The 26,578-nt window shown below is 46.0% G+C and overlaps 1 protein-coding gene across 2 annotated transcripts in view; it reads left to right on the top strand.

Annotated features, from left to right (window-relative positions):
* The first annotated feature begins 6,853 nt into the window (after window positions 1-6,853).
* The window catches only part of FLACC1 (flagellum associated containing coiled-coil domains 1), a 32,230-nt gene continuing 12,505 nt past the window's right edge, over window positions 6,854-26,578 (top strand). The window contains exons 1-9 of one of the 2 annotated variants that reach the window (XM_070421839.1): window positions 6,854-6,981; window positions 7,712-7,786; window positions 13,228-13,276; window positions 14,715-14,848; window positions 17,250-17,343; window positions 19,240-19,301; window positions 22,187-22,284; window positions 23,291-23,343; window positions 25,344-25,443. In XM_070421839.1, the coding sequence (XP_070277940.1) occupies window positions 6,869-6,981; window positions 7,712-7,786; window positions 13,228-13,276; window positions 14,715-14,848; window positions 17,250-17,343; window positions 19,240-19,301; window positions 22,187-22,284; window positions 23,291-23,343; window positions 25,344-25,443 (778 nt within the window). In that variant the 5' untranslated portion in view covers window positions 6,854-6,868. The remainder of the gene's footprint in view (window positions 6,982-7,711; window positions 7,787-13,227; window positions 13,277-14,714; window positions 14,849-17,249; window positions 17,344-19,239; window positions 19,302-22,186; window positions 22,285-23,290; window positions 23,344-25,343; window positions 25,444-26,578) is intronic. The other variant, XM_070421840.1, reaches the window with a different exon arrangement.

The raw sequence follows: 26,578 nt of genomic DNA, 5'->3' as shown, positions 1-26,578 counted from the left end.
AAATTGATTTCGGAGAGGAAAGGAGAGGGAGAGAGAGAAACATCAATGATGAGAGAGAATCATTGATTGGCTGACTCCTGCATGCCCCACAATGGGAATCAAGCCCACAACCCAGGCATGTGCCCTGACCGGGAATCCAATAGTGACCTCCTGGTTCATAGGTTGATGCTCACACTGACTGGGCTAATATATATTTCTTTTGGATTTCAGTAAAATAAGATGAAAGCCACTGGCCTAATAATTAGCATTTTTTTTTCCTATAATGAGAAAAAGCCTTAGAGGGGAAAAATCTGAACTCCCAGCAAAACGACTCCTGTCCTTGAGGATTTGCACTTACAGATTTCAAAGCTTGAAATTCAAGGAAGAAAGTGCCCACTTTAGAGTTTAGGTTTCGGTGAGCAAATGACAGAAGCTTAAACTCCATCACAGATTCTGTCTGGCAACTACAGTCATGGAGTGCTGTTTAACTCTATTTCCTCTGAAAGTATATCTTACGTGTATTTTATCTTATGTCTTGGAGAGTCTCTTAACTGGCTGCTTCTCCAGCCTTCTCTCTTTAAGAGCAAAGTGCCTGAGCAAAGGAGGCCATTCTGTTTCCATAGCAATGAAAGAAACAAACCTTCCCCAACCATCTACCAAGGACAAACCTCACAACTCAGAAGGGCCAAGTCAAGACAGTCTGAATAGAGGGGTGACTTTCTCCCCTAGTTTGACTTTCGTTGCAACATTGAAAGACTTAAACTGTTTGTCCTTAGAAAGGACAGTCATGCTCGTGCCGGTTCAGCCTTTGTAAAAGCCTGTGACTGGATCCCCTGGAAGTCTGTCTCTCTGTGCTACACACACTCCGCATTTTCTGCTTTGGCATTTCAATCACTTGGAATGATCACTAAAGTCTTTGAGTTCTGGAACCTCTGGATTTGACTTAAAATGAATTTTGATTTTGTGTGGATGGGAAACAGCTTCTCTCTAACATTGTGATGTCATTAAGACTCTTGACTCGGCAAGAAACCACATGGGAAAAACAAATCTTTGGGCAGACCAAGGTAAGTTCTTTGGGAAAGATGTTTTATATAACTATTTTCTTCTGATTAATTAGTACCAGTGACCTTTCTGAAGGCTCAGCTGGCTCGCGGATGACCACCAGGTGGCACTTTCAGCCCACTGAGCCTCAGGTAAAACCATCAGGGAGAGATGCAGGAAAGGAAAATGGGGAGAAAAAAATCCTAAATCACACACGCACATACACACACACACACACACACCCTTATATTCTCAGAGCCATACAGCGCAACATCAAGCCACTGTGACTGTAGATCTATCTGTGCTGCTGTGGAACTACCTACTACACACCCTCCTATGCAAAAAGAGGCTGTGTAGTAGAGGGTGCAAAGTATGCTCCCACTTAGGTGAATGTTATATATATTTCTGGAAGGACGCTAAAAATATAACAGTGTTTACCTCTTGGAAGAACACAAAGTGGAGGGTTGGTGTTTAGTTGGTATGCAGTTATTGAAACAGTGAAATACTGCCACATGGGTGGTATGTATACATTGTCCAAGACCCCCAAATACCCTCCTTGCCCCTGGGTTGCCCCAACTCCTCCCCTGGCACCCCAAGCTTCCTCATGATGCCTAACTAAGAGGTTACTGTAGCCTGGCGGCGGGGGGCGCGGGTAAGGGATGGGGGGAGTGGGGTCCTCCAGGACCTGGCCCAGCCCCGTAGCCATGTCTATTCCGGTCGTCTTACTGGTTGTTACATATTTTGAGTATCATCCCCATGGGTGTTTGGAGAGAAAGGACTTCACTTTTTGAGCAAAAGAATACACACCAGGGCATTGTTTACAACAGGAAACAAAATGCTCATCAATGCAAAACTGGTTAAAAATGTAAGGGGCAAAACAAAATGAAAGGGAAAAAACAAAAATCAATTTTAAAAAAGCAAAAAATGTGAAGGGATGCATTCATAAAATAGAAATTGAGCCATGATATACAAACAAATCACAGACTTGCTTTCAAGATTTCCTTTAAGTGTAATTTAGACGATAGATTTACTTTAAATTTGCTTTAAAATAATCTGATGTTGGACGCATGGGCTGGGTATCGATGAATAGATTAGTCACAAATTGCTAACTGTTGAACCTGTGTGACAGATTCATTTTACTTTTTTTCTCTACTTTTGAACATTTAAAAATTTCTCCACAGTAGTCAAGTTTTTAAATGACATCCTGATCTTCAAAGAACCTCATTACTTAAAAAAGATTATCTAGAATATAAATGGGAGAAATTGTTCCCATTTACGAATAATTATATAAATCTGCTTCTTTAGACTAAGGAGAATTCTAGAAGACTCTAGCCAAAATATTGCTATCGAGGTGTTAGCATTTTGGATAAACTTTACTTCCTTCAGGTTATAATTTCCTTTACAATGAGTTTAATCTAACACACACACAAAATAAACCTATCTCCCTCCCCCCCCCCCAAAAAAAAAAATTTGAAATAGAAACAAAAGCTTCCGTAAACAAATCCCACCGAGTTCATCATATTCCGAAGCTCAGGGGCAGGGTCTGAGGGCATGTGTGTCCCGGCACCGGCTGCACCCCGCAGGGAGCCCCGCGGACGGACGGCCTCCCGGAAGGACCAAGGACCGGGCTCCGGGGCTCAGGAAAGAAAAAATGAATCTTTGGAGCCTCTGTGCAGTCAGCCCACCTGACTCCAAAGCCCAAGGAAAATTTTACTAAACCGTGTGTGTGTGTGTGTGTGTGTGTGAGGGTGGGGGGTGGGGTCATAATCCTGGCCTTCCAGCCCAATTTTCATTTTTCTAGTATATTCTTTTCTAACCCTTTTCTGTGTAGGTACATACTTTTACATCATTGTATCCATTGCACACATACCATCTCATATCCTTGTTCATGAGCATTTCTTCAGGTTTCCATAGGCTTTCAAGCGGTTAATCAAAATCTAGTAAAACCCCACTGAGTAGTTGCACCGTAAAATACCTACGCATTTTGGGGTTTTGTGGGTTTGTTTTGCGTGTTGTTGCTTTTTTTTTTTTTTTTTTTTGCCTCCATTTATCTCATCGCCCTCAGGCGTCGCCCACTCCGTCTTCTCTCTAGTCCTATCACTCTCCCCACCGCGCTCTCCCCGGATATCCTGCCTCAGACCCTCCAAGGGACGTAAGGGACGTATGCGCGGGAAAGACGTGCGTGCGCCCAAGGGACGTAAGGGGTAAGGGACGTATGCGCGGGAAAGACGTGAGTGCGCCCAAGGGACGTAAGGGGTAAGGGATGTACGCGCGGGAAAGACGTGAGTGCGCCCAAGGGACGTGCGCGCGCCGAGACCTGCGCCTGCGCAAATCCGCAAGTCCACGCCCCGCGGCGCTGAGCGCGTCTGCCAGGCTCAGGAGGCGGGGCTGGGGTAGCCGCTAGTCGACGCTCGTGGCCCACAGGCGCTGCTTCCGCTCGGCCCGCGGGCTCCGCTGGGCGCCGCTCACAGCCGCCGCCTCCCACGTCGGGTGCGGGGTGTCTTCAGGCTCCGTAAGCGGCGCGGCTGGCCGGCCGTCCTTTTTAAGTCCTAATGTTTAATATTGTCTGTACTGTTGTCATGGCCGTTACATTTTTGCAGTTCATCTGACGATCGGCTTCTCCTTGGTGAGCCGGTTGCTGAGGTTACACCCTCCCAGTTTCTTAGTTCAGCACCAAATACCAGATTCTCATTGCGGACAAGCTGCCTTCTTCAGGGCGGCGCCGAGAAGGGCCCAGGCCCGAGGCGCAGGCGAGGAATGGCGGCGGGAAGGCGGCAGTTCGGGGAGCTGACGGCCTTCGCCTCTCGCCTCGGCCCTGGACCGGCCCCTGTGCGCACAGGAAGCGGACGCCGGTCCTAAGCAGAAGCAGGGCTGCTGCCTCGCTGCTGTGCCGCCGCCTTTCCGATTCCCCCCGCGGTTCTGGCCCCGGAGGCACGGTCTCCTCGCCGGGGGTGCCTCATCCCGACCGCTGAGCACTCCCCGGCGGGGCCCAGACACAGGGGAGCACAGACAGACAGACCTGCGGCCTTGTTGCCTGGCCGTAGGTCTTGGCTGTTCCCCCAGCCTCCCGGCCTCCTTTCTGGCCTCAGCCCCTCCCGCACCTGCCCCGCCTGCACACCCTGCCCCTCTCCACTTGCCTGCCCTGCTCCACCGCTCGCTTGGTTGGCGTTCCGAGAACCCCCCCCCGGGACCTGCACGCTTCCTGAGGGCGAGGTGCAGGTGTTGGGCACCCCCCCCCCCGCCCCCCCAGCATCTGCATGGTACTCACAGCAGGAGCAGGAGCTAACTGTACCTATTTGTGCTACTAAGCGAGCCCGTGAAGGGGTCCCAGGGGCGCTGCACGCCTTTGCGTCTCAGTTTCATCATCTGTAAAATGGGTTTAATGTTAAGGTCCCCTTTAGCTTTAAAAGTCATTAGACCACCTATCTGGGTTTCTCAAGCAGCAGTCATGTTAGAGAAAAAAATGTGTGTTTCATGTTTCAGCTCATTCTTACGCTTATTCCAGTGTACTATTGGAAACCAGTCACTGACTTGGAAATGGGAGTTAAATCTACTGTCGTTGTAATGCTGCTATTGGTTTCTGGGCTCCCATAACATGTTGTTTGGTGGTAGGTTTAATTTTTTTTAATCAAATAACCCACTGGCATTTAAAAATCAAATTGTGTTACACATTCATTAATGAAAAGTTACAGTTTCTGCCCCACCCTTCTTCTCAGTTCTGCTCCTCAGTGTGCTCTCTAGGGGCAGTTATTTTCAACATTTTTAGCTACTACTTTGGAACTTAGCTTCATACTTCTAAATAATTTATCTCTACCTCATTTGTTAATTTTTAGACATTCTCCATTGACTTCCTGCTATGGTAGATGAGGATTTAACACTTGTTCATCCTCCCTTCATTGTCTTCCCCCCCAGTTTTTTCTAAAATTTCTGTTTGTTTGTATTTAATTATTATTACACATGCGCTGTGACAAATTACCACAAATTCAGTGGCTTAAAACAACATCAAGCCCTGACTGGTTTGGCTCAGTGGATAGAGCGTCGGCCTGCGGACTGAAGGGTCCCAGGTTTGATTCCGGTCAAGGGCGTGTACCTTGGTTGTGGGCACATCCCCAGTAAGGAGTGTGCAGGAGGCAGCTGATCGATGCTTCTCTCTCATCCATGCTTCTGACTCTGTCTCCCTTCCTCTCTGTAAAAAATCAATAAAATATATATAAAAAAACAAAACAAAAGAAACAACATCAACTTATTACCTTACCATTCTGAGACCAGAAATCTGAAAATGGGTTAAAATCAAGGTATTGGCAAGACCTCCTTCCTTCGATAGGCTCTATAGGAGAATCATTTCCTTGCCTTCTCCAGCTTCTAAAGGCTGCCCATTTCCCTTGGCTCATGGCCCATTCTTGGTCACTCCTACCTGACCATTTTTTTACTTTGACCCTCATCCCCCAACTTCCTTTTCTAAGGATGCTTGTAATTACCTTGGGCTCACACTAATAATCCAGATAATCTCCCCGTCTCAAAACCCTTAACTTAATCATGGCTATAAATCTCCTTTGGCACAAAAAGGTAGCATATTCACAGGTTCCAGAGATTTTTGTGTTTCATGGGGGAAGGAGCATTATTTGACTTCCCAAGGGTCTCACAGACCTGTGAAATGCCCATATATTCCATCAGATAATCTCCCGGTTCCAAGTTCTGAGTCTTGGGATTTGGTTCCTTCCGGTTCATACCCCCTTTGCAGACATATACGCTGTACCTTCCTATGGTGTGCTCAGTGAGGAAGTTACTGTGCCAAGCGTATACTGACATCACCTGTGCGGTACTGTCTCCTCTCCATTCTCTTTTGTTTTTATGAAATTGAACCTATTTTAATCCTGTACTCTCATTTTACTGGGATTCTAGGCGGCGGGGGTGGGGGGGGTGCGCAGGGGGAAGCGGTGGGGAAGGGATAATAAGTGTAATCATGTGTGATCATGTTTATCTGGTAGTTGTTTTTCACGCAAGCTTTCAAAATGGGGATTTTTGTGTGTGATTTCTTTTTTTTATAGGGCCAAAAAGGCAGAGTTTTGACTGACTCAGGCAGGTGACCAGGAATGAGAAACTGGGAGATCCAGTTTAATTTGAATAACAGAGCTCATTTTCCACACCCAAGTTCTGTGTGGAAAGTCCCTGTGCAGGACCTGCCATAGGGATTTCTCTTTACTTCAGTGAGAGTTAATGTGATTTGATGAAAGCTCAAGGGCTTAGGAGTCAGGTAGACTCTTTACTCTGTAACTTGCTACCTCCATGAGCTCTCTGAGCCTCAGTATCCTCATCTGTAAACAGCTAAAAGCCCAGCCAGAGTGGCTCAGTGGTTGAGCGCCGACCTATGAACCTGGAAATCATGGCTCATTCCCAGTCAGGACACATGCCCAGGTTGTGGGCTCTATCTTCTGTGTGGGGCACGCAGGAGGCAGCCGATCAATGATTCCCTCTCATCATAGATGTTTCTATCTCTCTTTTCCTCTCCCTTCCTCTCTGGAATCAATACAAATATATTTAAAAAGAAAAGAATAATTGATCACTTACTGTGTATCTGGCTCACAGTAACCACTCAGAGCAAATTTTAAATTGCTTTCAAGTCAAGCCTGAGATGGCAAGGAAAGAGGTGTGATTCTATTGTCAAGACCCTGAACCAGATCAGCAGCCTCCAGAATCTACCATCTGTGCTTTGGACCTTCCCTGGGTTCCTCCCAGCTTGTCTCTGTGCATTGTTGCTTTGACTGGATGGTATGACTCTGCTGTTCTCCCTCCCATTTCAGCAAGGGCCTCCTGACCTAGCAGCCAAGACTGCCCCAGACCTCCTACCATGTACCCCAACCCTCTCATCTACTGCACCTGCTGGGACCCCTGGAACTTGGAACCACGGAAGCTAATCAAGACCCCTCAGCCACCAAGAAAGACCTCCACAGGGAAGCCCAAGTAAGCATTACCTGGGATGGATGAGGGCCTCGGGGCTTGGGGCCCATTTGCAGCCTTCTTTCTCTCACAGGATTCCCAAAACAATTTGGTAGCCAAGATCCCAAGGGGGCCAGAAAGCCTAGCTCTACACGGCTTTCCCTGTCGGCCTGTTAGCTGCACGTTGCTCTAGCCCAGGGGTGGGCAAACTTTTTGACTCGAGGGCCACAATGGGTTCTTAAACTGGACCGGAGGGCCGGAACAAAAGCATGGATGGAGTGTTTGTGTGAACTAATATAAATTCAAAGTAAACATCATTACATAAAAGGGCACGGTCTTTTTTTTTTTTTTAGTTTTATTCATTTCAAACGGGCCGGATCCGGCCCGCGGGCCGTAGTTTGCCCTCGGCTGCTCTAGCCAGTCCTGCTAGGCTTAGTGTCATTGTACGTGAGGAATCTCAGAGATGATTGAGCAGAGAGAGGAGGGCTTCCAACCAAAGGGCCCCATGGCAGCTGCCCCTCCATATGGGACCAAGAGCTTTGGGAACTGGGGGCAAACTGTGCTGCCAACCGGGGACCCCCTAGGACAGTGAGCAAGTGCCAGGGTCTTCAGCCTGAGGCTGCGAAAGATCATCTGTTGTCAGCCCATGTCTTCTAATTCGGGGTCACTGTGGAGATCTACCTCATCTGGGAGTGCTAAAACAGAGTTCGGGATTTTCAGTGTTCCCTTTTTGCTGTCTATTTTTTCCTTTCAGGCCAACTCTTCTTCCTCCAGCTTCAAAAAAACAAAATTATGTCCAACCACCAACAAAACCTGTTGTCTCCCCAAAGTAAGTATCCGCATGTGCACGGGCCGGGAATGGTTTGAGGTACGTGAATAAAACAATCTCCTTCCTTGGCCTTCACACCCTTGCCTGCGACTTGAACTCATTGCTGCCAGGAAAGTCAGAGAATCCACTGTGATGTCCCCCAAACCTCAGATCCTACAGATAGATTCTATGGCCCTCTGCACCCACAGCTTGTAGAATCACCGCAAATGAGCTCTCAGCTAAGGTGCCCTGACAACTGTCTCCTGCCCTGAAAGGGCACAGTTCTTTTTTTTTTTTTTAAATATATTTTATTGATTTTTTTACAGAGAGGAAGGGAGAGGGGTAGAGAGTTAGAAACATCGATGAGAGAGAAACACCGATCAGCTGCCTCCCGCACACCTCCCACTGGGGATGTGCCCGCAACCCAGGTACATGCCTTTGACCGGAATCGAACCTGGGACCTTTCAGTCCGCAGGCCGACGCTCTATCCACTGAGCCAAACCGGTTAGGGCCAGGACACAGTTCTTGATGCCTGTTAAAGGCAAAGAGCCTCCCATTGGTGCTTTCACCCTTTTACGGGTTTCTTTCCTGTGTCTAAGATTGTTTACAAATTGCAACTCTGTTTTTACTTATAAATTTAAAAATTTACCAATATTTTATAAGCTTATAAATACAACTTAATTTTGTCTTTGCATGAGTCTTTGTGTTCTGTTTATTTATTTGGAATATATTTATTGAGCATCTATTATTTGCTAAGCACTTTTCCGGGTGCGAAAAACAGCAGTGAACGCAACAGAGCCTCTGCTCTCTTGGAGTTGACAGTCATGATTTCATGTATGGAGATCAGGGCAAGTCCCTCTGCAAAGGGGGCAGTGGGAGCCACACTGACATCTGGGCCAAGTACTCCTGTCAGAGGGAGCAGCAGGTATAAGGGCTGTGAGCAGGAACTCGCTTGGCACACCTCGCCTTTTCCAGGAAAGCAAAGAGACCAGTGTGGTGGGAATGGAGGACGTGAAGGTAGAGTGGTGGGAGATGAGCTCAGAGAAGTAACAGGTGATGAATGTGGTTGGCGTAATAATGGTTCCCCAAAGATGTCTGTACACTAATCCCTGGAAACTGTGACCATGTTCTGTTACTTGCCAGGGGGCAATTGAGATTACAGATGAAGTTATGTTTGCTAATCAGCTGACCGTGACAGTTTATCCCGGATTATCTAGCCGGGCCGAAGGTAACAATAAAGGTCCTTATATGTGAAAGAGGAAGTGAGAGTGTCAGAGAAGGAGATGTGACGATAAAAGCAGAGGTTGGAGTGATGCAATTATGGGCTTTGAAGATGGAGAAAAATAGGCAATGGAACGGGTTTTCTTTTAGAGCCTCCAGGAGGAATACCAACCTGCCAGCACCTTGGTTTCCACCCAGTGAGACCCCTTGCAGACTTGACCCTAAAACTGTAAGATAATAAATTGGTATTTTTTAAAGCCACTTAACTTAGAGTAATTTGTTACGGCAGCAAAAGGAAATTTACACAGTGAAGTTTGCTGGCCACTGTAAGCACTTTGGCTTTTACTCTGAAAGGGATGGTGTATCAGCTGCTAGAGCTGCCATGACAACAACAACAAAAGACGGGGTGGCTTAAGCAACAGACACATATTTTCTCACAGTCCTGGAGACTGGAAGAGTAAGAGCTAGGTGCTGGCAGGCTGGTTTCCTCTTAGGACTCTCTCCTGGGCTTGCCTTTGGCTGCCTGCTTGCTGCCTCTTCACATGACATTTCCTTTGCACGTGTGCCTCCCTAGGGTCTCTCTATGCATCCTCATCTCTCTTATGAGAGCACCAGAAAGATTGGATTAGGGTCCACCTTAATGGCCTTATTTTACCTAAAGGGCTTATCTCCAAATACAGCCATATTCTGAGATAACAGGAGTTAGGGTTTCAACATATGAATTTGGAGTGGGGAGAGGTAGACACAACTTAGCCCATACAGCTGGGAAGCCACAGAGGATTCTGAGAAGAGTGACATGATCCAGCTTGCATTTTGAAAAGACTAATCTGACTACAGCACTGAGAATGAAGACTTACTTCAGTGGCCAAGAGAAGAAGCCTTGGGAGAAGCCAAGGGAGATAATGTGCAATTGCAGGGACCCAACCAAGGGATGATGGTGATTGAACCTGGTGGAAACAGTAGAGGTGGTAAGAAGTGGCTGAATTCTAGATATATTCTAAAGGTAGAAACCAATAGGATCTGCTAATGGGATGGGTATAAAGTATGAGAAAAAAATCAAAAGGAATCAAAGCTGACTTTAGGATGTCTGGCTGAGCCCCGGGAAGGACGGAGATGCCATTTTCTGTGACTGGGAAGATTGTATGAGGTGCACACATGTAGGGGATTGAGCTTAGGCAGTTTGAGATCTCTCTAAATTTCCAAGTGCAATGTCAAGTAAGCAGCTGGGTAAGCAGGTCTGAGAGGTCTGAGCTTCGGATACACATTTGAGAGTCATTAGCATATGGTACTTAGAGCCCTGCACCCAGGTGACATCTCCAAGGCAAGGAGTGGAGATAATGGTAGGAAGAGGTGGGAGAACTGAGCCCAGAGCACTCCTGTTGAGAGGTGGAAGAGATGACAGGATCGAAAGGACGCCAAGAAGGAGTGGCCAGTGAGGCAGATGAAGAATCATCTACCTGGTGTTCTGGAAGCAAAACAAAAATGTTCCAAGAAGGAGGGTCTGATTACCTGTGTTAAAAACCGCTGCTAGTCAATTAAGATGAGGGCCGAGCAGTACTGTTGGACTTAGTAGCCTGCCTCTGGGTGACAACGAAGGGAATTGTCTCAGTGGAGTGATGGTGACAAAGCCTGAACGGAATTGGATCCATTCATAATAAGGAGTCCACTGAATGCCTGTGTATGAAACGTTTCCTGGTTGCCTGCCTTCTGTGTGCTGGCACCCTGCAGGCATGATCCTACCTGTGGATCTGATCTAACTTGCATTTCAACAGACAAGCTCAAGGCCTCAGCTACCCAGTGCTCCTTGTTGGGAGAGACCTCACTAAGACCCACAGCTCCACTCTGACCACCAGCATTAGCCCCGGCCAACATTGTCCTCCTCTGGCTTTGCGATATAGTGAGGAACACTTTGTGAGTATTTTTTTTTTTAATATCTCAAGAAAAACAATTTTAAATATTATAATGTTACATGCAATAAACACCAATTATTTGTGGGTATTTTTAAATTCTCTACCAAAGACCTGTTGATTGTATTTATAACTTTCCAGTAAGACCATTCAAGGCAACTTATTCCCGGAAACATGATGTCTTCTAAAACCAATTCAAAGAACACACACTGGGGAATGTGTCCTCCGCTCTGGCTCCGGCCAGCACTTGGGAAGGGGAATGGAGCAGCCACACAGGAGGGCTGCCGCTGCTGCTGCCTCACTCTGGGGAAGAGGCCCAGGCAGACGTTGACATGACCTCCAAATGGGGACGAAGCTGCTCGGCAGTCAGCTTTTAAGTTAGGCCTCCGTCCTCAAACATGCCACCTTGACTCTCTGAATCCGTCCCTTTTGTGAATCCTATCATTTTCTTGCAAACATATAATGTGCTTTTTGTGTTATAAGTTTTCAATTCTTAAACATGAACTATAACTCAATTTTTATAACCCTATTTTAGCAATTCTTGGGGTTTGTTTTTGTTTTGCTTTTGATTTTGTGTACATCAGAGGCCTTGAAAAATGGCAGTGGCAGAACGCTCTCAATCCCTGAGAGACACAATTAGAAAATCTCTTTATCTGTACTTCTCTACGGCACTTAATTCTTTTTCTTCTTCTAGTTTCAGTATTTATGTGCCTTTTTTCATCTCTTAAATAAAACTATCACACCTCATTCCATTTCTCTTGGTACCGAGCGCTGTGGTTTGCATATATGAACTACTCATTGAATTCATTAAATGAGAAAATGTGAAGTGCTTTCAGCGATGTCAACAAAGTGTCACAATTTGGTCATTGTAATCAAAGTAATCTGAGTAACAGGTTGACAAGGACAAAAAGAGTAAAGATGAGTCGTTCTGGATCAACCTTACCTTTTACTTTTCAATGAGAGAAGCGTCATTTTCTGACAAAATGAGTATCTACGTAGCCACATAGAAGTTCCAAAGTTAAAGCAATGCTGTGGAAGGTCTCAGTTTGTTCAATGAGATTTACTAAGAGCAAAAAATGATATAAACTCAAATCCAGGCTCAGCTTTTTAAAGAGACTGGCCATCGAGTGGTTTTCCAACAAGGTTTTCCTAAATTCAGAGAAAACAAGCCAAATTATCCATTGTGGACAGTTGAACTAGGAACATATGGTTGAGTTAAGTTGCATTTTAAATGATTTTAAATCTTAAAGTACATGTGGACCTCATTGAAATATCAGTGTATATTATGCACTCATGCCCATTTCTTAACACGTAGACTTTTTTTTTTTTCTGTCAGTGAAAATTAAAATCAAAGGTTGGTGGTCACCTCTAAGGTAGCCAAATCCTTGGAATGGTTTTCTCAGTGCTTCTCTGGAGGCCCCCTCTGGGGGTGGGAGATGTGGGATCTAAACCAGACTGATGGTTATTAACCAAGATGGAACTGCTTCCACCAGGAAAAGTCCTTCCAGCCCCACTCCCTACATCCAGAGTCAGCCACGGACTCTGGACCAGTTCCATCCTACTAATCGACTCCACAGCCCCTAATGATAGTGTGGTTGTTTTGATTGTGGGGAACTGGAACTTCCAGAGCAGGTTTCAGTTGTCTCTCTCCACAGCAGTTGGCCAGTGGTGGTGTACATGTGTGGTATTGTAGAGGCCAAGGGGAGAGGCCTACCTATTCTTGTCAGCACATGAGAAGGTAGTTACTCTTATTCTAATATTTCAACCTTCTAGGTGAACTTCCTTATAAATACTTTTTTGATATTTGGGTACCTGATATTATACTCAGGTTTCTGTACCTGAAACAAAAATTTATTATGATCAGGAAATCTGTACCAGATCTCAAAATAGTAACACTTTGCTTATCCTGAATTAACTTGCAATTTCAGGGTCCCAGAACACGGAATTCTGGTGCAAATGAGAAGAAAAGTGGTTGTACAGACAACATATATGTCACTAAAAAAATGTGTGCATTTATGATTATGCATCATCCCTTTGAATTTCACTCCAAGCCTCTTGGCCCTTATTTTAGAAATGGTTCTACTATTAGACTAGTGACTAGTTGATTTCCCACTTTTTCACTACCTGCCATTTTATTACAACCTATGTACCAATGATCTCTGGACCACTAAATATTCTCTATTTTCTAAAGTATAATATTTTGAGAACTGATGGGCCACACAGATTATCCCAGGAATGTCACATTTTGCAGATGAGTGGTGGGGTCGGGGCACAGCTGATCTTGGAGCTTCTTTTTGCTCTCTGGTTGCTTCTGAGCATGCATTTCTCTTGCAGAGTGAAAACCCACTTAAGAAAACAAGAGGAGAGCAATAATTTACCTTATGTGAGTAAAAATGAAAAGAGAGTTGTGGGGTATACAGTACCTACTGTCTGCAGGCATGGGCCTTTTACACATACTGACTTCATTGAATTTTTGCAACAATTCTATGAGGAGGTGCTGGAAGTACTGCATATAGTGTAGGACCAGGACTTGAACTTGGCTCTGCCAGACCCCAGAGAGCGTGTTTAATGACCTCTTTACTGCCTTGTGAAGGGTGAGGAGAGTGTGCCAGGAAAACCAGGTGGTGGCAGTCAGTCCAGGACAGGAGACAACTCATGCGCAGGTGTAGGAAACCCTCTGCTGTACTTGGGAATCCACAAATGCTGGGCAAGGGGCCGCCAGGGCATCTGAGAGGTGGCAGGGCAGGAGCACACTGGAGAGAGAGATGGGGAGCAAACCCTGAAGGATCTTGACACCTGCCTAGAAGTTTGGGCCCAAACCTTTTGATGTCTTGGAACCTTTATGGGTCTGACAGGCATGTGACCAGGTAAGATTTACATTTTAGGGGGAAAAAACACACCCTCTGGTGGGATATAATTGGTACTTTTACTACTTTCTGCTTTTTTTCTATTTTCCTTTCTCCCCTAACCCCCTTCAAAGAGGATCATGGGATCCCTTGCTGGGCAGGAAAAAAAACAAAATGTCATAGCCCTCCAGGTGGAGAGGATGATGAACTTAGGGGAGCCGGACTGAAGGCGGAGAGGCCCGCTGGGGAGGTAGCTCCGGAGCCCAGGAGACAGATGGTGGTGGCCTCCGGCTCCATCAGGGCAAGGCTGGGAGAGGAGAGGATGAGGATGAGACACTTTTAGGAGATAACAATGGCAGGACCTGTGGCCTGCAGGGGTGTCCTGCACAACTCTAGAAGGTACAGTCGCATCCGGGTCTATGGCGGCTGGTAGCCCTGCACCTGACAGGGGACAGAGAAGGAACTGACTGAAAAAAAATTGTTTTGCAACTGTGCTAGGCATTTTCTCATGACATTTTGTTTTAGCTTCACAAAATCCCTTTGAGGAAGAGTTATTGTCCTTATTTTCTAATGAGGAAACTGGGCATAGTGATGTTGAATAACTATGGTTGGTGGCAGAGCCAGGATTTAAACTCAGGCCTGTCTAATTCCAAATATTCAGCTGCCTCCTCCTGGCTTCTGGCCATGATGGAGAACATAGAGGAGGAACAGGGTTTGGGTGTAGAATGTGGAGTGGGTGACAATGGCTGGATTTTGGAAATGTTGAGCTTGAAAGGCATAGGGAGACATCCAGGATCTAGTTGAGTCTTATGATTGGATCTCAGGAGAGAAATATGGAGATACGAGGGTGAGTGGTAACTGGAGAGGGCACAGTCCATCTCAAGTCTCTGTTTGTAGATGTGAGAGGGGCACTAGTGGATTTGGAGGAATCTCAGCTCTCTGCAATATTCTCTTACCTTCCACCCTGTTGCCCAGGAAGAGATCAACGTGTGCCCTGGCTATCGCCTCTTTCGGAATAGGGAGCAGATTTCCGTCACTTTGGGAGATGAGATGTTTGATAGGAAAAAGCGTTTGAAATCAGAGATCATGGACAAAATCAGAATTCGCAGGTAATGTCTTTGGACCAACATCCAGCTCCTCAAACCTCTCCCGAGCTGTCTCAGCCTGGTCTCAAAGATAAGCGCCTAATGTCTACTCCCAGTCCTGCGCTGGAGGTGCTTCGAGTCCCTTCATGCCTCAGCCCTCTGCCTGCTCCTCTCCACCCCGCCTCTCTGCTCCAATCCCATTCTAGTCAGGATGAAGGTCAGCTCAGCAGCTCTGGAAAAGGATTCGGTGTAGTATAATTCATACTAAAGGAGAGCAGTTTTTCCTGACAGTGATGAACTGATGAGATATTAATACAATAATCTAAATTTGTTGGGTGAGAACTAAAAATAAAGTCGGGGTTTCTGGGAGGCCCGAGTATACATCCCTTTTTTATTATGTCCAAAGGTACTACTCAGTTCATGCCTCTAGGAGATGTAGCTTGGAATATTCTGGTCTAACTCCCTCCCAGTTGGTACACTGTCATCCTCTCTGTCATTCAAGTCCTACCCACTCTCTATCCTCCAATGCCATGTAAAAGCGGTCCCCACATCCTTTACATTCCACCTCCTAAATCTCTCCTGTCTTCTCCTTCCCTTTCCCCATCTTTCTACACTATTGCAATGGCTTCCCAATGAGTGTCTCTTCCTTGGGCTTTAAATTGCTATGAAAATTATTTTTCAAGACAGAAATCTAAAAGACCAACAATAGCAACAGAACACACACACACACACACACACACACACACACACACACACACCACCTAAGTATATAGCAATATGGGTATATAGAAAGGATACGACCAAGCTGTTAGCAGTGGTTTCCTTTGGGAAGGGATTCAGACTAGGATAAGGCTGAAGGACGCATAGGCCCACTGTTGAGAGGGGCCATGCAGGAAGTCACTCTGATCTGACCTGGCCTAGAGAAACCAGACTCTAGTCTTTGTGTTCCCTACAGTGGGAACATTCAGGCCCTGTTTTCTTTGCTGCGCATCCAAGGCCCTCTCCAGGAGATGGGCCATGTACCCACAGTCAAGCCAGCACCCTCAAACACCTCTTGGCCTCAATAAGAAAGTTGTCACTAATTATGGCATAATAAAATACTGTAGCCCATAATAGTTTTATTCCCTGGTAAAGCTGTGAGTATTGTTTATATTGAAGATCATGTTAGGAGTTCCCTATTGTTCAACTTTCTCATACCCTTTCTTCTCTCTCATGCCTTGATGTCCTCTCTTCCCACATCCTTTTGTTTTCTCAACCTCTTAAATCAAAGACCTCTTCTCTGCTGCACTGTACACAGCACTGCCCTCCACCCTGTCTACTCCAGGTCAACCAAACAGAGCTGGATAATCTTAGACATCATGGAGGCCGCAGACCCAGAAGCACAGAAAACCTTTATCAAGTCTGAAAGCATCTCTCTCTCTCTCTCTCTCTCTCTCTCTCTCTCTCTCAAGTCTTTTTTTTCTCTTTTAAATCTTTATTACTGAAAGTATTACATACATCCTCCTTTTCCCCCCATTAATCTCTTCCAGCCCGCTCCCGTCCACCTTCCCCAGGCCCTCACCATGCCATTGTCTGTATCCATGGATTATGCATATATGCATACACGTTCATTGGTTGATCTCTTCCCACTCACCCTCCCCAGCCTTTCCTCTGAGGTTCAACAGTCTGTTCATACTTCTATGTCTCTGGGTCTATTTTATTTTTTATTTTTTTTATTGATTTCAGAAAGGAAGGGAGAGGGAGAGAAAGAGAGAAACATCAATGATGAGAAAGAATCATTGATCAGCTGCCTCCTGCATGCTCCCTACACAGCCTGGTCATATGCCCTTGACCGGAATCAAACCCAGGACCCTTCAGTCTGCAGGCTGATGTTCTACCCACTGAGCAAAACTGGCTAGGGCTCTGGGTCTATTTTTGATCATCAGTTTATTTGGTTCATTAGATTCCACATATGAGTGAGATCATGTGATACTTTTCTCTAACTGGTGAAAGCCACTCTCTTAAATCTCCTCCTCATCCAGTTTCTGGCCCATTCCTTGCCTATGATTCACTGTCAGCATCAATCCTATTCCCCACCTTCTCATTTCCTAATTTTCTGAACTTCTCCCCGCTCCATTTCAACTATCATTACCAAATCAAGGTCAAACCCTAATAGGTTTCTGACATATTCCACTTTCCCTTCCATTCAATAGGCCACTCAGCTCTGGCTAACTTACACAAAAGGGCCATGTTTGAGGCTCAACCACCCTACTGCCACATTCCTTCTCTCCACTCCTCTACCCCTCCCTCCCCACCTCAGTGATGGTGGAACAGGTACAGATGGTATGGCTTGGCTTTCACCAGAACACATCCAGTCATGGTCAGGAAGAGTTCTAACTGGCATGAGAAAGCTTTGTGGGTGACTGAAGAATTACTTATTCCGTAGGACTGATATCATTACTGACCTAGAAGAGCAGATCTCAGAGCTGACGATGATAATAGAGCAAATGAACAGAGACCACCAGTCTGCCAAAACAACCGTGAGTGATCCCTAAGCTAGCTGACGTCTCTGTAGGTATAGGGAAGACCAAGGTTTTCAGATCACGCTATCTGCCAGGCATGCTGCCAAGTACTTGACTCATAGGAGCCACGTTGCCCAGGTGAGAGCTCTGAGGATAGGACTGGGGCCACCCAATAGTATTTCTCTGTCTCCACCCTCCTCCATAATTGCAAGAACTCAAGTCCTTCCTCCAGGCCTAGCTGAGTTTTTGTAAGTTCCCCAGTGCCTGCAGGGTGTTCAACACCACTGTCCTCTCCACACAAGGGGGCGCTGGCCATTTCCCGCCTGGCGGTGAGTTACGCTTCAGAGGTTGTGGAGGCTCTTGCTTAGGCACCACGGCGGTCATGCTTCCAGTGTTGCTCAAAAACTACCCAGAAGCCTTTAGTACCCACTTCCTGTTGCTACTGAAACTACCAAAGCCCAAACTTCGCTGATGTAAATGACACTCTTTGGGTTTCCTGGGGATTTTGGTGAAACCTCCTTTAGATTTTACCATCTATTTTATCATAATGTCTTCTTCCCCACTTCGAGCAGGTGTGCCTGGTGGCCTGCACTAGAGTGATAAACCAGAGCCATAATCAGACCCACCCCCACCTTGCCTGTTGTTATTGAAAGGCACTTGTAAAGGTTGAATTCCCAGCAGGCCCAGCCTTCACCCTCTCATGCACCCCAGATGCTTCTGAATCCTACAGGGACCCAGCTTATGACTCAGACTGAACCTTCCCTTACTAATGAGTCATTACTATGTTTATCTGAAAGCCCTGCCAGGTTTGTGGTTTTTTAATACCCAAAGAAAATTGAGTCTCAGGAAGTTAAATAATTAGCCTAAGAGCATTTACCTTTATTTAGGCAAAATTCGCATTTTCACTCACTGAAGACATATTTAGAGATTACTTCCATGGAGGGACCTCAGATGTGATCCTTAACATTCACCTAAAAATAAAAATTCTTCCACCTGTAAACACCCCACATTGTTGTGTGACCCTGTGCAAGGGAGGAGTGCTGGTGCCACAGTTCAGTCAGAGAGGGAAGGACAAGCCCCAGACCCTTGTCTCAGCAGGCAGTGGGTGCTAACTAATTTGGAAGTGTCCACTCCTCCTGAGACAGTGGCCAGAGGACTGGATGTGCTAGCATGGAAGGTCACCTGGAAGTGGGCAAAACTTGCCTGCTGGAACCCAGCCATTTTGCCAACGAGGCTTGGACACTGAATTTACAGTTCTTCGAAGGCAGGGCCTGAATCATAGACCTCTTTGGCTCTTCCAGGCCAAGCCCTTTGTTTTTTGTTGTTGTTGTTGTTGTTTTGTTTGTTTGTTTTTCGGTGTTCAAGCATTTTATTAAACAAGACAAGGAATATCCACATCGTTGCACATATCAGCTCGTATCCAATTATAATGGCATATCACTTGTTCACAAAGATACAGCTGAGCAGTAGGTTGAGAAGTTTAATTAAGCCATCTTTAACCAAGTAAAATTTCAAGAACATTCAAAGAGGAAACACAGTAAAGGTTATGCAAGTTCTAGAATAGTGAATCATCACACAGTCAAGCCCTTTGTTTAAGAAATGATTGTTCAATTGAATTCTGTATCTGAGGGTCTCAGGCCACTCTCTTACAAAGAGATTACAGTCCAGTAGAGAGGACCGAGCCTGCTCACAAAACCTGGTAGTGACAGACATGGTTTCCATGCACCAACCCTACAAACTGATCACATGCCAGACCACACAGAGCAAGGCAAGAATTGTTCTGTTCCCTCATAATCACAGAGAGACACGGGGAGTGGGGTGTACCCCGTGAGTCAGAAGGCTTCTCACAAGTTGCAGACTGGAGTGGGAGTGAGGTCTTCAATCCTGTGTTGCTGATGATGGCCTCATTTGCAGCTCTCCAATGAAATGGAAATCCGCTGTGCTGAGATGAAGCAGGACTTTGAAAACAAGAGCAGGTATGTTTTCTGGCACAAGCCCTTGTGTGCTGAAGGCCCTAAGGCTCCTGCATCCTCACAGGACTTCAGTTCACTGGATTTCAGACAGCGTCAAATGGAATTGAGTAGCAAGGGGTGGGGGAGATGAGATACATGTCTTTGGAGAGCAAGATGGTTTGATTTGAGGCACAGAAAAGGTTACCCCTGATTTTGCACTCTCTCATCCAACTGTTTCATTCCCATTATAATCTCCCTTTTTGTTGGTTGCTGCGAAGAGCCATCTTTTAAAAATTGCATATGAGATTTCTGTGGTACATAGCTGTGGTTCTCCGCCATCTTCTCCCCTTCCTCCTCTTCTCCTCTTACTGCTGCTCTCCCTGGCTGCTAGGTCAGGGCCTGGGCAAAATGGCAAGAAGGTATAGGAGGGGCAGGAGCCAGAGCCCCAAGGACAAATCAACAGGAAGTAAATGAGGTGTGTTGTCTGTGTGGGTGAGGAAACCCACAAAATCCCCTCCACGCTACCTGCTGGGCTCAGAAGCCCTGGTGGAGAGAAGTCTTCCTAATGGAGACTTGTTTCCTTAAAAAACAATTTTTCAAATTAATTAATTAACTTATTTATTTTTTTATTTCCTAACTTATTTATTTTTAATAGAGTTTCATTTTAGAGTAGTTTTAGGCTCATAGTTAAATAGAGTGTAAAGTACAGACAGTTCCCATATATTCCCTCACCTCGCATCTACATGACCTATGCCATTATTGACACCCTGCACTACCAGTGTGCATATGTTACACTCAATGAACCTGCACTGACACAGCATTCCCACCCAAAGTCCATAGCGTACATTAGAGTTCACTCTTGGTGTTGTCAACACACATTCTATGGCCCTAGTGGATAGAGCATCAGCCTGCGAACCAAAGGGTCCCGGTTTGATTCCGGTCATGGCCATGTACCTTGGTTGCAGGTTCCTCCCTGGTCAGGGCTCATGCAGTAGGCCAGGGGTCCTCAAACTTTTTAAACAGAGGGCCAGTTCACTGTCCCTCAGACCGTTGGAGGGCCGGACTATAGTTTAAAAAAAAACTATGAACAAATTCCTATGCACACTGCACATATCTTATTTTGAAGTAAAAAGACAAAACGGGAACAAATATAATATTTGTATATGCATGTGGCCCACGGGCCGTAGTTTGAGGACCCCTGCAGTAGGCAATGAACTGTTGTGTTTCTCTCACATTGATGTTTCTCTTTGTTTTCCCTTCTTTCTTTACCTCTCCCTAAAAATCAATGGAAAAAATATCCTCAGGTGAGGCTTAACAAAAACAAAAAAACAAACCCACATTCTATGGATTTTGACAAAATATAATGACACTAGAGGCCCTGTGCACAAAATTCATGCACGGGTAATGTCCCTAGGCCTGGTGGGCGATCAGGGCCAATCTGTGGGGCAACCGGTGGGGCGATCGGGTAGGGGGGAGCAGGCTCTGGCACCTGCCTTGGCCGGCCTGGTGCTGCCTGCTCGCCAGCCCCGCCCCCTGCCACCGCCAGTTGCCTCGCTCTGCAGGGCGATTGGGGGGCCTCCTCTGGCACCCGCTTTGGCTGGCCTGGGGTCTGTGGACTAGGGGCAGCTCCTGGGTTGAGTGTCTGTCCCCTGGTGGTCAGTGCACATCATAGTGACCGGTTGTGCTGCCGGTCGTTCAGCCATTCGGTTGATTTGCATATTACACTTTTATTATTATACTTTAGGCCCAGTGCACAAAATTCCTGCATGGGGGCAGGGGTATCCCCTCAGCCCAGCCTGCACCCTCTCCAATCTGGGACCCCTCAGGGGATGTCTGACAGCCGGTTTAGGCCTGATTCTGAGAAATAAACCGAAGAGCCATCTTTATCATGCTGATAAAGGGTTAATACCCAAAAAGGGAGATTATAATGGGAATGAAACAGTTGGATGAGAGAGTGCAAAATCAGGGGTAACCTTTTCTGTGCCTCAAATCAAACCATCTTGCTCTCCAAATAAACCGGCTGTCGGACATCCCTCTCACAATCCAGGACTGCTGGCTCCTAACTGCTTGCCTGCCTGCCTGATCGCCCTAACTGCCCCCCTGCCAGCCTGATCATCTCTAACTGCGTCTGTCTGCCAGCCTGATCGCCCCTAACTGCCCCACTTGCCGGCCTGGTTGACCCTAACTTCCCCCTCCCCGCCAGCCTGGTTGCCCCTTACTGCCCCCCCTGCCAGCCTGGTCATCCCCAACTGCCCCTCACCCCCGCCAGCCTGGTCACCCCACGCAGCCTGCTGGTCGTTACTGTTACTGTGATGGGATCCCAGACAATTGCATATTCCACTATTATTAGTATAGATGTATCCACCATTATAGTACCATTCAGAATAGTTTCACTGCCCTAAACATCCTCTGTGATCTACATATTTATCCCTCTCTCTCTGCTGACCCCTGACAACTATTGCACTGACCTTTTGGCTGTCTCTGTTATTTTGCCTTTTCCAGAATGCCAAATAGTTGAAATCAGACAGTTGCAGCCTTTTCAAATTGGCTTCATTCACTTACTAATAGGCATTTAAGTTTCCTCCATGTCTTTTCTTAGCTTGACAGCTCATATAGCCTTTCATTGTAACACTCATCTTGAACACTGGCATGGAGACTAGAGAGACCTTGCACTCTAACGTTATCTATAGCACCCACCAGCTCCATTCACCATCGAGATTGATGTAAACAAGGGTCCTTTTCCCCTTCTCTGCACGAATGCCAAAAAAGTGACTCAAAAAAGTGAGGGTTCCCCAGCCTGCCTGCTGGCTTTCTGTGTGAGGGAGGAGAGGTGGGATCAGGTGAATATAACAGCTCAACTCTGGACTTCTTTTCACTGATGATTGTGACTTTCTCTCGGGACACCACAGGGAGCTCAAAGAGGCTCACGCTGCAGAGCTCAGTGAGATGGAGAACAACTACAAAGCAGCCTTACAGGAAGAGAAGTTGGCTTCCCAAGAAAAACTAGGTACGTTCAGGACCTGGAAGAATGACCATGATGAAGGGGCGGAAGGCTGACCATGTGGGTCTAGGGCTGAGGAACGCTCATGGCCATGAGTGGGCTTTAGCTAGACTTTCAAGGTTTCCTCTTAAGCTCAGGAAGAGGGAATGATTGAGAATGAAACAAAAGAGGGAAGCCACGCCTACCAACGTCCTTCTTACCCTTTGTATCAAGTCTTAGTTTCCCCATCTGGGAATTGAGGATAGTAATATTGGCCTTTATCAGCATGATAAAAATGAGAAAGCACTTTTTAAAGTATATTTAAAGTTCTGCAAGTATAATGCTATTCTAATTCAGCAAGTTTGCTCACCAGCAAAACGATGGTGTTTCATTAAATTCTAACTGACACACTGATTTGTGTGGCCTCATAATCCATATGGGTTGTGTTGGCCATTTATCCCATTGTTTATGCTGTTCCTGAGAAGAGGAAGTGTGTCTTCTTCAGAATTCTGAGTTCATAGACTAATCTCCACAGAGAGGAGAAGTTCTATGACCTTCTCCCCTTCCATTGCCTTTCATTTTTTTAAGGTGGTATTTATACTTTGCTGATTTCCCAGATTTTTTTTAAAGAGAACATGTATTGTTTTCAAAATCAGTGTACACTAGGAAGTGTGATTTTAAAAAGAGAGGGGCGGGTGCAGGCAGATTTTGCTCCTCTTCTTCCAAAGACTCAGGTTTATCCTGGGGCTTAGTTCTCAGACTTGGTGTCCATCAGAATCGCCTGAGAAGCATATTATCGACAGATACTGGGGCTCTCCTCTGAGAGCTCAATTCAGTAGGGTTGTGGTGGGGTTCAGGCATCTAATAAGAGTAGTTTCTATTAAGCCTCCAGAGTGGTTTCTGAGGCACACCATGGTTTTACCACCCAGGGGATGAGTTTGACATGGGGAAGGTGTGCAAGAGCTCACATTTGAATTTGAAAGTGTGCATTTCAGAGTAATAATGATGATCCTCTTGTTTTCCTTTTGTCCAGAGGAGATGGGAAAGGAATACAAGTATTTGAAGAATATGTTTTTTATGTATCAGGTGAGATCCAGAACTCCTCATTGGATTATGAGAGTAAGAGAAGCAAGACTCATTTTCTTGCTTGATGATGGGACGAATCTAGAGCTCTGCCCCAGAAAATAGTTCCAGCAGCTCCCCAGCACCCTTGCACCTAAGTGGCACACACTGACTGCACCCAGGGAGGAGAGTGCACCTTGGACTATGATGGCTCCGTGCGTGACAAGTCAGTCACCCAGGCCTAAAGAAGCCCATCAAAAAACATGTTTGTGATTACAAAAGTAATACCATGTTTGTGATTACAAAAGTAATACCTGCTCAGTGTTATTTTATTTTATTTTTAGTGGGGGTTTTTAAAGGAAATACATAAACCAACAGCAGCAACAAAAAGAAAAACTGTCACTGCCCCAAGACAATGCCTGTTCATATTTGTACTTTGTGACATCTTAGATTTTAATAGAGTTCTGGGTCAAAAGGAGTAACCATTGTAAAGGTCTTTGAGACATTTGGCCAAATTTCCACCCAAAAAGACTGTATCACTCTGCACTGCTCCCTCTAGCACAGTGGTTCTCAACCTTGACTGCACATTTAGAATCACCTGGGAACCTTTTTAAAATCCTGATTTCTGGGCCTCATCCTCCGGAAATTCTGTTTCTTTGTTACTAATGTTGTGGCCTCACCCCATAACAAAGAAACAGAATTTCCGGAGGATGAGGCCCAGAAATCAGGATTTTAAAAAGATTCCCAGGTGATTCTAATGTGCAGCCAAGGTTGAGAACCACTGCTCTAGCACAGTGGTCGGCAAACTGCGGCTCGTGAGCCACATGCGGCTCTTTGGCCCCTTGAGTGTGGCTCTTCCACAAAATACCACGTGCGGGCGCGCACGTACAGTGTGATTGAAACTTCGTGGCCCTTGCACAGAAGTCTAGCAGAACATGGAAATGCTCTAGCATCTCGGGGCATAACCCATTTGTTTAATCAACTAATTTGATGGAGGCCAAGGGACAGAGTTAGGGCAGGATTTTTTCCTAGGGGATGAGAGAGTGGGAGGTAGGGAATGGACAGGGAAGGGCTGAGGCAGCAAGCCCCCATCCTATGGTGACCAACTAATCCTTGTTTGCCTGGGACTTTTGGGTTTTAGCATCAAAAGTCTGGAGTTCCAGGAAACAACTCAGTCCCAGGCAAACAAGGATAGTTGATCATCCTATCAAAGGGGGAAATCAAGTAAAGCACCAGCACCACCTCTGAAATTCAGTTTACCACTCAGAGTTTCACTTTTGAACTAGAATCCAAAACTCATTTTTCAAGATGTACCTTCATACAGTCAGGGAAGTGTCATAGACCAGAGCCTAAGAGAAGCGTCAGGTTGATGAGCAGGTAAGCTGCCCCAGTTCCTATGTATACTTGGTGTTTGCTTCAATCTGGGCCTCTCTAGAAAGTGTGACCTCTCTGGAAACAGCTGCCCACCGGCCTTGAAAATGAGAGAGACCCTCTATTTAAATGGCCACAATTACAAACGAGCTCTGATACCCAAGCCCAGTGTAAATTCTGTTGCTAACCGCACAAGGAGGGCAGTCAGGGCCTCCCCCTCTGAGGTCCCACCTTCATGAAGTGGTTAGGCTTATTTAACGTTAACCACAAAGGAAGTTAGATTTACTGAGGGAAACGAACACTTTGAAAAACATCTTGTTTTCTAAGTGGTCAAGTTAACTAGTGGGCATTTTTGTTTTTTTGTGTGCTCTTTTTGAGTCATGAGTCAGAGGGACTTGACAAGTGATTCTTTAACATGGGGAACACTACCTGTCTTTAAACTCTGCAGACACCACGCAGAGCCAGGCTTTTAAGCTTCTGTCATGCTCAAGGGGGCTGGGCTGGAATTTACTTTCCCCAGTCACCCACATAGGGCCCCCCACCCCAGCAAGGGTCTCAGGTCAGGGAAGCTGACAGGGCCCAGTGCTGGGCCTTAGGCCAGTGTGCAGCCTTTCTCAGGGCCCTTCGCTTCTGTTGCCATTATGTCTCCACAGGACAGCCTTTATGATGAAATGGAAGATAAGTTGTCAAAGAAGAAGGCAGAATGGGAGAAGAATGAGAAGTCAGAGCGGGAAAAGATCCTGCTACAGCAAAGTGAGTACAGAAACTTCTGACGTCTTGGTGATAGGTGTACCAAAAAACCACCATGAAGCTTGGTCTTGACCCAAGGAAGGCAGCCTTGGATTCACCAAGGTGATGAGCCACATGGCTAGACTCCGAATGGAAGGTGCCTGGAGTTTGCAAGAAAGTGACAGGAGCCAAAACCGGTTTGGCTCAGTGGATAGAGCGTCGGCCTTCGGACTGAAAGGTCCCGGGTTCGATTCCGGTCAAGGGCATGTACCTGGGTTGCGGGCACATCCCCAGTAGGAGATGTGCAGGAGGCAGCTGGTCGATGTTTCTCTCTCATCGATGTTTCTAACTCTCTATCTCTCTCCCTTCCTCTCTGTGAAAAAAAAATCAATAAAATATATTTAAAAAAAAAAAAAAAAGAAAGTGACAGGAATGGAGTCTTTTATGAAGTTCAGCCATCTGAGATTCTAAGCCTACACCTTCCAAAACTCACTGATTCCAAGTTTGGCCATCATGGGCTGGAACAAGCTTTGGAACATCTGTAAGAATGTGGACTTGTTATCTAGTTACAGGTGACTCCAAAGTTCCAGGAAAAAAGTTCTTGAATTAGGTTTCAAATATTCAGTTGTTGGGGGAGGGGCAACACAATCCATTGTACTCCAAATTCCCACACCACCCAGCCCCCTAACATTGTATAAGTTTAAAGTATATAACATTGATTTGATACATTTATATATTGCTATATATTTTTTAATATTTTTTTATTGATTTCAGAGAGGAAGGGAGAGGGTGAGAGAGTTAGAAACATCAGTGATGAGAGAGAATCATCGATTAGCTGCCTCCTGCACGCCCCTCACTGGGGATCAAGCCCTCAACCCAGGCACATGCCCTGACCAGGAATTAAACAGTGACCTCCTGGCTCATAGGTCAACGCTCAACCACTGAGCCATACCAGCCATGGCTTGCAATATATTTTTAATATTTCCAGCACTTCACTCAAAGTTTGGATCATACATAGGTGAGCTTTCAACCCCCCTGAGCATCTGCATATGTGGAAAAAGGAGAGAGGAATTTATGGAGATTCTGTTCCCTAACCTAGAAGACTAGTTGAGGTAGGAGTGGGACCTCTACAAACCTATTTCACATCCTACCCCAACCT

Source organism: Myotis yumanensis, unplaced genomic scaffold, assembly GCF_028538775.1.
Source record: "Myotis yumanensis isolate MYYU_CA2020_CCGP unplaced genomic scaffold, mMyoYum1.0.hap1 SCAF_8, whole genome shotgun sequence".
Lineage (NCBI taxonomy): Eukaryota > Metazoa > Chordata > Mammalia > Chiroptera > Vespertilionidae > Myotis > Myotis yumanensis.
This window is presented reverse-complemented; position numbering and strand designations above follow the sequence as displayed.